At 37.3% G+C, this 11,853-nt stretch overlaps 1 protein-coding gene across 1 annotated transcript; it reads left to right on the top strand.

Annotated features, from left to right (window-relative positions):
- Positions 1-4,560: 4,560 nt before the first annotated feature.
- LOC137965920 (uncharacterized) lies at positions 4,561-9,767 on the top strand. The gene is made up of 2 exons (XM_068812314.1): positions 4,561-5,017; positions 7,668-9,767. Exon 2 carries the CDS (start codon positions 7,721-7,723, stop codon positions 9,593-9,595), a length of 1,875 nt encoding a protein of 624 aa, XP_068668415.1. The 5' UTR covers positions 4,561-5,017; positions 7,668-7,720; the 3' UTR covers positions 9,596-9,767.
- Positions 9,768-11,853: the final 2,086 nt, after the last annotated feature.

The following is an 11,853-nucleotide window of genomic DNA, read 5'->3' as shown; positions in this document are numbered from 1 at the left end:
TTATTTTTTACAATTAATCATGTGCACAATTGATTGGCTCACACAATTATTGTATTAATGTACAATAAACTGCAATCATTAAATAATATAATATCTAATTTAATTCATTAATATATTAATATATTTTAATTATACATTAAATTAATTATTCATGTAGTAATCATGTTTGTTTGACCTAATTTGGGGTTTAAATATTATGTTTTAATTAAGTATACTGTTACAATTTACCCATTCTCTTGCTCTTGATATTTTTCTCATTTTGGGGCATTAACACCGGAAACTGTTTTTCAGTGCACATGAACTCGTCCACACTAAAACCAAGTTTGAAGATGAAGTTCATGTAGATGAATAAAATAAATTTGAAGCAAAAGATGAAGATGAACTTCAAATTTTAAGTTTGTTGACTAATCCCCCAAAAGTGAATTTACTTGTCTCATGGAGTGAATTCACTTTCACTCATTTTTTCACTAAACTATGTAATTCACTTTCACTTCCTACTTAGGGGGGAGAGGTTAGTCAACTTGATGTAGGAGATGAACTTCAGTAGCATTATTCAGTTCATCTCCTGATGTCGTTAGTGGAGCACCAACGCCCAATTCATGTTGATGAATCAGATGAACCCAAAAATCATCTCCACAGTTTAATTTCGGGAATCCAGATGAAGCGGGGGGACACGTCGAACCCTCATCGAATTTTTTTCCTTCAATATATATCCTTGCTCCCTTCTCCCTCTCACTGTGAATGTCCTCTCGGCCTCCCTCTCGCTCTCCCTCTTGACCTCCCTCTCTCTTATCCCTCTCGGCTTCCCTCTCTTTCCCTCTCTTCTCCCTCTCGGCCTCCCACTCCCTTCTCCCTATCGCTACTATTTTTTCCTCCAAAATACCTCCCGATTTCCCCCATTTCAATTTCGTTTTTCTTTGATTTTTGACATTTTGGCATTGTTTTCTTCAATTCTAATTCGATTTCCCCATTCGGCTTCGATTTCACCCTTTGTCTTCAGTTTTCCCCAAATTTTAGAAAGTAAGCCTAAACCCTATTTTTTTGATTAATTTAGTATTGTATTTGATTTAATTATAATTTCTATGCATAATTTGTATTGATTGTTACATAATTGTGAGATTTAGGGTTAGGATTTATGGTATTTATGGTTCAATTTTGTCTTTATAGGGTTTAATTTCTGGATTAAGGTTTAGTGTATTTAGGGTTAGGTGCTTGGTATTTAAGGGTTTAGAGTTTATGGTATTTTTAGGATTTAGGGTTTTTTTTAAAAAATTAGGTTTCTCGGTTTTTGGGGTGATAGGGTTTAAAGTTTCGGGCTTTTAGGGTTTTTAAGGTCTAGGGTTTAGGGTTTAGGTTATGGAAAACATACAAAATGTTTTACATTTCCAGAACCTAAACCCTAGACCGTTATGAAGAAAATTTATATCTTGATAAAAAATCTTATGACGGTAAAAGTATCCATGAATGGAACATAGATAGTCTTTCTGAATATCAGATTTACGAAATTATTCGCAAAAATATTGATGTATAGCAGCATTTGCAAACAACACAACAATCTTGATTTTGAGATTGCTAAAATGATTGTTTCAGGATTCTTTGGAGTCTTGAAGGGACGGTGAGACAATGTGCTCAAACCTATGCAACAATTAGAAACTCTTAATGCCAAAAAGATTATTAAGAGTAAAAATGGTCAGCTCACTCAAACTAATGACGATGATAGTATTTACAGCCTTTGTCAGGCCATTATTGTTCATTTCGTTGGCACTCTTACCTCCAATACAGAATAGGAGAGGGAATTACTCCAAAATATTTATTGCAAAAAAATACATCAAATAACTTTACGTAGCCTTGAAGGTTCTTATGTCTATAAATATGGAACCTCCCTCCGTGTAAGGTATCACTTAGAAGTCGTCTGAGTTTGTCTACAAGGTTGCCTGTTTATGCTTGTAAGTTCTCTTATATATTAAATCTGTGGATTATGACAAGAAATCCCAACTACAATGGGGACACTATGAGGAAAATTTATATCTTGATAAAAAATTTTATGATGGTAAAAGAATCTATGAATGGAACATAGATGGTTTTTTTGAATATCGGATTTACGAAATTACTCAAAAAATACTGATGTATAGCAACATTTGCAAACAACACAACAATCCTGATTCTGACATTGCTAAAATAATAGCTTCAAGATTCTTCGGAGTCTTAAAAGGACGGGGGGACAATGTGCTCACACCTATGTAACAAGTAGGAATCTTTTAATGCGAAAAAGATTATTAAGAGTGAAAATGGTCTAACTCGCTGGTGTTTACAACCTTCTGTCAGGCCATTATTGTTCATTTTGTTGGTACTCTTACCTTCTGTCAGTTTCAATTAGTGCAAGCAAGGAGGTTTCTGGTTTTCTTTATCAAATTAGAAGCGGCACTACAGATCATTTTGACGGACTATATCTCCAGTTTAGGGACATAACTTTGAAGCAGATTTGAGCATGATAATTCGGAATTTCTCTTTCTTCTTCAAACAGGGGTTCCAGAACAGATACAGGACTAGGTTGCTCAGCTCCTTTAAGAGTTCTATGGAGATTCTGATTCTTTGACATCTGAACGGGACATAAATGGAGAGTGTTCTGCACATGAATCCTGAAACAATACATAAAACATTAGCCCAGTAAAGGAAAAATTACACTAAACTTGAGATCCTGACAGAATTTTAAAGAAAGAACGGTCTTGAAAAAACCAGATCATACAACAGGTGGAGCAGATCAAAGCCAAATAGCGAGAAACAACAATAGAAACATGAAAACTGCAGAGAAAAAAAGCTTCAAAGGAGTTTCAAGGAAGTTTCCTGGAATAATATTCAACAACAAACATATTACAGTTTCAGGTGTAAGGGATTCATTAGATGTGATGTAAATGTGAAAGAAGCTGAAGAAGAAGAAGAAGACGACGAAAAGGAACAAAAATAAAAGTTCTGTTAGAAAATGCAGTGTATATGTCAAAATATCTCAAACTACTTTGAGATGTGAAAAACATGCGACGTTTAAGAACCATAGTATTGGGAATAAACAAGATGAAGAGAAATCCTAAATTTATGGAAAAGTGCAAGATCAAATTGTTCTGATCATAAATCAGGGAGTCTCTTTCAGTCACATCCATGATGATACATGAGGGTTCTGGCATCTTCTCTTCCTCAGTTCTGAAGTAAGGGGTAATTTTGACCGGCTCCTTAACTCAGGAAAAAACTCTCTATTTGCAGTCCTTAGAGATTCTCTATGCTTTCGGTATGAAGCATAAGGACTTGCTTTGACGTGTCTTTAGCTGAATTTTGTGTTTTTTCCTTGGTTTCTAAACTACAATTCTTGTAGGCAACTTGGGAGGGCTCAACTTTCACATCACTCTGAGATTTGGGCAATCTGTGGGAAGGACAAACAGAATGTCTTCCTGGCTGTAAGTTTCCCTCTATCTTTCGATCTAACTCACAACAACTATCAGTCTATCACCATTTTCATGCTTGGTGGCCTTTGATGATTTTAACACTGTTATGTGACTTGAATGAGCTGAGGACTGCAGATTGTGGAGATGCTTTGCGAACAAAGAATCTTCAGGAAGAGATCTTTATTGAAATTCTTTGGAATGCCGAAAGCTTTCGTCATTTGAGAGACGATTTGCATCCATGAACTTCTGCAGAATAAATGACATCTTAGATCCTCCTTCACCCTTGACTTAACAGGTACCTTTTTTGCTGTCTTGTCATTATGTATCTCTGCTCTTGAGTTTTCTTCGAGTTTTCCAACCAATGGCAAGAGCTTTAGAGACGAGAGTGATGAAGAAAGGGAATAAACCATTCAAGGAAAACTTGGAATTGTTTTTCTCTAAAGGTGCACATTTTCATCGTCCTGCAAAACAAACAAACAGGTCTATCTTTTTCACGGCATGTCAAATATATTAAGCTCCGTAAATCTCAAATTGGAATGCAAACTGATTTGAACTTAAAGAAGAAACACAAAAGAGAGATACTCGATGAATACAGCTATGCTAAAGATAACAAGCTCAATAGTGTTACTCTTAACACTAAAGCTTAAGCATATCATCTCCAGCTCCACAGCTTTCTTGGCCGTAAATCCGTCACTAACCTCATCCAAAACCCAAAAATCATCAACAGCAGATGGAAACGCAAGCAGAATTCATTTGCAAGCATCGACTTACAATCACCAACTCCGTCATTTGAAAACGGATTAGGCTATGGAGACACGTAGACAGCATCCAACAGAAATAATTAAAAAAACAGACTTTTAGGTTTTTATCCAATTTTTAAAATGTAATTAGATAAATGACCACACTTTGAATTTATTTAGAAAAATACCCACCGATCACTGTACATGTGTACGGTACACGTAGGCGATGACTGATTATGTGTCGGTGAGTTAATTGATACGTCAACTGCCACGTTACTATTCCGACCCGTCAGCTGCCAAGAACATGCCATGTATTTATATATTAATACCTATCATGCCATGTTTCTCTCGCCACGTAAGCCCTCTTATATTTTTCGTTCTCTCCCCGCTCGATCTTTCTCCTCTCCTCTCCTCTCCTCTCCTCTCGCCTTCTCGCCGTGCCAGCTGCCGCCGCTCCCCACTGCTCCCCTACCGCCGCCGCTCGCCCTCGCCCTCAACGCCCCCCTCTCAACCGTCCTCTCTTCATCTCAGCCCAGACTTCGTCTCAGCCACATCTCTCACTATTCTTCTCCGTTCCCCTCTGTTCATCCTCTCGCCGTTCCTTTCTCAAAACCGAAGCCTATCGTTTCATCACCTCGCCGCCCCCTCTCTCAAAACCGAACCCTTTAATTTCCTCTCAGCGCCTCTTCTCTTAATACCCTATCACAGAACCCTTTAATTTCCTCTCAGCGCCTCCTCTCTTAGTACCCTATCATTTCACCCTCTGGCCGCCCCTTCTTTCAAAATCGAAGCCATACTCACCCTCCAAACCCGAATTTGAATTTCAGCAGCCGATTTAGCAAGGTAATTTCTTAGGGCTTTTGTTAATTGAATCTAATTACTGTGTTTAATTATCATGTTGATTTTAATTTAGGTGTTTAATTAGTATATTGATTTAATGTTTAATTTCTGATTTTATGTTAATGAAATTTCTGTCAATTGCAGAAAAAATTAAAATTATTGTAAAGTTTAATTGAAACTTGATTGAATTTCCCTCTCTGTATTTATTAATTTTCTGTATTTTAGTTTATGGATTCCAATGCCATTGAATGTTGTATTTTCTGAAGTTACTAGTTTAATTTTAGTTTAATTTAGTTTAATTTCTGATTTATGCATTTAGTTTAATTTTATGATGTATGAAGTTGCAGTTTACTCTATTGAGATCAAATTTGTAGGATTTTTAGTTGCTAGTTGTTCTTAAATAAATATGAAGTGTCATGGAATGATCATACCGTGTGGTGAGGAGATTTGAGTGTTATAAATATCCACGACATGGGGTTTTTTATTTTGTTTATGTTTTCTTGTGTTTGCCCTAGTTACTAGGATGGGTACAAAGTCTGATTAAGAGTAGGTAGGGTAATGGAGGGTGGGTTGAGTCCAGTGCAAACTAGGCTGAGTCGCCTGCACGGGCATCCATTAGCCAGCGAAAACCGACCTTTATCACTGACGAGGTACGGTTCGTAGTGACTGCGAAGTGATACGGGGCTCTACCAGGGGTGTTCGGTGAATTTCGACTTAGGTTTGTTTTTGCATTGTTAGGACTAGTCATTTGCTATAGAATTAGTTTGATTAATTTTTAAATGTTGTAGAATGTTGTTGGATAATTTTAAAGTGTTATGGAATGATTTTGCCATGTGGTGAGGAAATTCGGGTGTTATAAATAACCACCACACGGTATTTTTTGTCTATGTTTTATTGAGTTTCCATGTGTCCCTTGGGATGGGTAGAGAGTCTGATTAAGAGTAGGTTGGGTAAGGGTGGGTTGTGTCGAGTTCAAACTAGGCTGAGTCGCCTGCACGGGTGTCCATTAGCCAATGAAACCCGACCCCCCATCATTGACGAGGTACGGTTCGTAGTGACTGTGAAGTCATATGGGGCTCTACCTGGGGTGTTTGGTGAATTTGGACTTAGGTGTGTTTTTGCTTTGTTAGGACTAGTCATCTGCTGTAGAATTAGTTTGATTAATTTTTAAATGTTGTAGAATGTTGTTGAATAATTTTGAAGTGCTATGGAATTATTTTGCCATGTGGTGAGGAGATTTGGGTGTTATAAATAACCACCACATGCTATTTTTTTGTCTAAGTTTTATTGAGTTTCCAAGTGTCCCTACGGATGGGTAGAGAGTCTGATTAAAAGTAGGTTGGATAACGGTGTTGTATCCTCTGAATTATTTTGCCATGTGGTGAGGAGATTTGGGTGTTATAAATAACCACCACATGCTATTTTTTTGTCTAAGTTTTATTGAGTTTCCAAGTGTACCTACGGATGGGTAGAGAGTCTGATTAAAAGTAGGTTGGATAACGGTGTTGTATCCTCTGAATTTATTAGATCTAGCCGATGGAATTCCTTTTGAACTTGCCCGATTTTGAAGCCTCGAGTTTTGAATTCATAGCTTGGCGACCTCTTCCCTCTTCCCCCTGATTCTCAAGAAGCTAGAACGAAAATGTCGAACTTGAAGTTGAGCGGTCGAACGAAGTCGAAGACGACTCCCGCTCTCTACTCTCACCTCTTGGGCCACTTCTTAAGTTAACTAGCTGGCTCGCGAGCTTTCGACCCGAACCATGGTTCAGTCGAGCTCGACACGTTAACTTAAAATGAGTCTAATCTGGATCTCGAGATCCAGATAAACCGAATCAAACCAAGCTCGAGCTGCTCGCAAACCGGCTCGGTTCCATGCTACCCCTACGCTCCAATTGATTTTGTTGTTATTTGCTTGTGATTCACATCAGCGAAGAGGCAGCCCTAAGCAAAGCTGTCATCTTTTCTTATTTTTTTTTCAGTTTTATATAAAACTATTTACAAAGCAATATTTTTTACCGGATTAAAGTACAATTAGAACTGCAAGTGAATTGGGTTCATCCACAATCCAAATTCTACCTGAAAAGGGAGGGAGTGGTGGAGAGGAAAGGGAAGGTCTAGTATATAGCATGTAGTTTGGGGTCAGTAAAGAAGCACGGGAGAGAGGTGGACATTAATTTTTTTCGTTTATTGTTGTGTTTGATTTTCTTTTTCTTACTTCTTGCGAGGATTAGTGGTCAAGTGAATCTGATAGTCCTCTGATGTGGCTGATGGAAACTTAAACATTTGATGAAGTCAACAATAGCTTTTGTGTCTGGTTTGATGGGGTTAACTGTGTTTTAGGTCTTAGTCAGGTTTTAGCTGTAGGTACTGCCTTTTGGTTATTCTGTAATTTTCTTGGGTTTTATTGAGTGGAATGATAATCATTTTAGGATGTGTTTCGAATGGCTTACCCTAAGTTGTTTGTATTGTCTGGATTTCTAAAAACTGTAAGATCAAACTCTTTAAAAAATTGTAAAGATACTTCATTGGTATATTTTCTTCTAATTTAGTTTTCCTATCAGTTCTGGTTTTCTCTGTATTTTTACTCGTGCTGTCTAATTTTTCTATCTGGGGAAGTCTATTAATTTACTATTTGATTTTTGTGATTTGACAGGTAAGCAATCCGCTAGATTTGAGAGTTCAGGTTAGATTGCTTCCTTTGCTTAAATGGGTTTGAATTTGTTTGAGGGAAGTGATGATGGGGAAGATATATCCAAGATTGAAATAAACAAAGAATTCGCACAGCGGTTTGAGCACAACAAGAAGCGAGAGGATCTTCAAAGGTTTGAGGAACTGAAGAAAAATGGGCTTGTTCCAGATTCAGGAGAGAGTTCAGACGAATCTGACGAGGAAGAAGATTTAGGGAAGGAAGATTTGAAATTCTTTGAAACACTTATTAGAATTAAGAACAATGATCCAATAATATATCAGAAAGATGTGAAGTTCTTTGATTCAGATGAGGAAGATAAAAAAGACGTGGAAACTGAGAAAAACAAGCAGAAAAAGAAGAAAGAGAAACCAATGTATTTGAAGGATGTTATGGCAAAGCAATTAATTGAAGATGGACCCGAGTTTAGAGAAAGTCCATCAAAAACTCAGGTAAAGAGCTATGTTGAAGAACAAGAGGAGGTTCGGAAAGCCTTCTTGGATGCAGCAGAGGAGACCTTTGATGTGGATCAGGGAGATTTGCTCACTGTGAAGAAACCCATTGGTGATAATGAAGAAGATGATGGTGAAGTTCAGAGAAAATTGGATGAGTATTTTGGGGATGATGGAGAATTGAATGAGGATGAGATGTTCCTGAAGAATTATTTTTCAAAGAAGCTTTGGGTTGATAAGGATAAGAGCCGAAAACCTTCATTGCAGGAACTAGAGGAAATTTCAGAGGAAGAAGATGAATTGGATAGGGAAGATGAATATGAGAAGAAGTTTAATTTCAGATATGAAGAAGGGGCCGGGGATCGAATTTTGGGCCATTCACGAAACCCAGAAGGATCTGTTAGGAAAAAAACCAATGCTAGAAAATCACAGAGACAGAGAAAGGAGGAAAGAGAAAACCAAAAGAAGATGGAGATGGAGCAGGAACTGAAACACATGAAGAATTTAAAGATGAAGGAGATACTGGATAAGTTGGACAAAATACGGGATGTAGCTGGAATAAAGGTGGGAGAGACATGTGCACTTGATGAAGATTATCTAGAGGAGGATTTTGACCCCAAGGAGTATGATAAGAAAATGAAAGAGACTTTTGATGTGGATTATTATGGAGCAGAGGATGCAGATCCTGGTTTCGGAAGTGGTGGTGATGATGATGATGTTGGAGATGTTGAAAAACCTGATTTTGAGAAGGAAGATGAATTGCTAGGGCTTCCAAAAGGTTGGGATGAGCCTGGATCTCGTGATGGGTTCTTAGCAATGAGGGAGAAAATCCTGAAGCAGAAAAGGGACAATGGGGAAGAAGAAGAAGAAGAAGAAGAAGAAGAAGAAGAAGAAGAAGAGGAAGAAGTACTGCATGAAAGTGGAAAGAGGAAAAGAAAACGTAAAATTTCTCTCCAGGAGAAGATTGCTGTTGAGAAAGAGCTGGAGGAATATTATAAGTTGGACTATGAAGACACTATCGGAGACTTGAAGACACGATTCAAGTATGCAGCTGTCCCATCTAACAGATACGGATTAACTTCAAAGGAAATTCTATTGATGGATGATCAGGATTTGAGCCAATATGTTTCTCTGAAAAAACTTGCTCCTTATAGGCAAACTGAATGGAAAGTATCTAAAGAGAAGAGATACCACCTGAAAAAGAACAAGAAGTTGCTCTTGCAGGGGGTGAAGTTGGAAGATCAGAAGGTTGATACGAAGAAGAAGAAGAAATCGTTGCCTGAGGAGGAAGGGAAAGCCCAAAAGGAGGAATTGAACAGCGAATTAGGCACATCCAGGCGAAGTAGGAGAAGACAGAGACAAGCAGAACTTAAGCTATCATATTCCAGGCTCAAGGCATATGGGAAATTGCCACCAAAGGCAAAAAATCAGAATAAACACTGAGAGTAATGGTGCTGCATGTTTGATCTGTCCTGTTTTTCTTTGTTAACTTCTTTACATTTTCATAGGAACTAAGAACTTCTGACTTGCCAAGGAAAAGGTAGCAATTGCAATGTTACATTCTGGATTTTGTTTACAAACTCAGGTTTGAATATAATTTATTTGATTTCTTCAAGAGTTGCCTGTGAAACTATTTTGGAGGTTTTCATGTTGCGAACCAGTCTAGTACAGTTGGAAATGTCTTCCTATTGGGTGTTTGAAAAATTCCTCTTATACCTCTCATGCAAGTTGATGATTATTAATTTTAATTTAACTATATTTTTTTATAATGATGTTGATAGATTTCATATTGCATACTTGTTTTACTTCAAACACTTACATGCATATAAAGTTAATTCCATATGATAGTAACATTTCTGAGTTGGCAGATTTGTTACTGCAGTGATAAGTCATACCATTTGCAGAGAAGGCTGTTTGTACAATAGATAATTCTAAATGAGTCTTTGGGCTAGATGTCACCCTTCCATCATCCTTAGTAATAGGCTCAGTGGCACTTCTCTTCCTCTTGATTAAACACGAAGTAAGAGAAGGGAATCACCAAGTATCCAGTTTGTAGAAAAGGTTTCGAGATATCTTCTTTTCTTTCTCTTCTGGATCTAATAATAACTAGTGGATGTATGAGCATGTTTCTGATAGGCTGGCTATATGCCCTAATTATGAAGTTTGAATCAAGTCTCTTTTGAGTTACGAAGGATGCTTTGCCTTGTTAATAGTGCTAGTCTAGTTTGTTAATTGTTCTAAGTCTCCTTCCCTTGCTTAGCACAGAGAAAAGAACATAAATCCATAAAGAATCATAAAACCATTCAATGTTCTAGAAATGACCATAGTGTGGGAAAGCTATACTGATGGATAGCCTTTGAACAACGACTTATTCTAGTTGCACATGTTGTTTCCTTTATTTAGGACTTGCTCTGGTATACTTGAACTTCAAGAAACTGGCTCTAAAAAAAAACTACAGAAGTTGTACTATGAGGCTGAGAAAAATCTCAGAGTGATGTGAAAGTTGAGCCCTCCCAATTTGCCTACAAGAATTGTAGTTTTGAAACCAACTATGGAAAAAACACAAAATTCAGCTAAAGACACGTCAAAGCAAGTCCTTATGCTTCATACCGAAATCATAGAGAATCTCCAAGGACTGCAAATAGAGATTTTTTTCCTGAGTTAAGGAGCCGGTCAAAATTACCCCGCACTTCAGAACTGAGGAAGAGAAGATGCCAGAACCCTCATGTATCATCATGGATGTGATTGAAAGAGACTCCCTGATTTATGATCAGAACAATTTGATCTTGCAGGGTTTTTTTTTTTCCTGTCATGCAATCTTTTTCAATTGTTTTACTTCTTCCATCAAATGCTATTTTTTTCTACTTACATCAGTCTGTGTCAGTTCAATTTTTCTCATTAGCATTTGTTTAGAATAAGTTATTAGAGACTTTGGTTGTGGTGATTTAATGACTGACTAAAAATGGGATGTTAAATTTACAATAATGGTCCATAATGGCCATGCTTCAAGTTAAGTTAATTAGTTTTTTTCTGCTTCCCGTTATTCAATGAAAGAACTCAGCAGATATGTTCTTTGACTAAATGTGCCTGAGTGCTTCATCTGTTACAGAACCTTTCAGTAGTAAATGCATTTACTTCTAGCAAATGGCCTGGGCGAGCCATTTCTGGATAATGGGTTTTGGAGCATGCCCTTCATGAATCCAAGCTCTCACTCTAACATTGTTCAACAATGAGAAAATGCTCTTGCATCTATGTTATTCTGCTATGTAGATACGGAAAGATCCAGATGGCTGTTTAAGATTTTTTTACTACACTTTGATAACATTTGTTTATTCCCAATACTATGGTTCTTAAATATCGCATGTTTTTGACATCGCAAGTAGTTTGAGATATTTTGACATATACGCTGCATTTTCTAACAGAACTTTTATTATTGTCAGCTTCGTCGTCTTCTTCTTCTTCTTCAGCTTCTTTCACATTTACATCACATCCAATGAATCCCTTACAACCGAAACTGTAATATGTTGTTGTTGAACATTATTCTAGGAAACTTCCTTGAAACTCCTTTGAACCTTTTGTTCTCTGCAGTTTTCATGTTTCTATTGTTGCTTCTCGCTATTTGGCTTTGTTCTGCTCCACCTGTTGTATGATCTGGTTTTTTCAGGACCATTCTTTCTTTACAATTCTGTCAGGATCTCAAG

The sequence above is a fragment of the Aristolochia californica genome, unplaced genomic scaffold (assembly GCF_029961685.1).
Source record: "Aristolochia californica isolate CCGP_79_NKW_82.1479 unplaced genomic scaffold, dmAriCali1.0.hap1 SCAF_5, whole genome shotgun sequence".
Lineage (NCBI taxonomy): Eukaryota > Viridiplantae > Streptophyta > Magnoliopsida > Piperales > Aristolochiaceae > Aristolochia > Aristolochia californica.
Note: the sequence above shows the minus strand (reverse complement) of the source record. Positions and strands in the feature narration are given on the sequence as shown.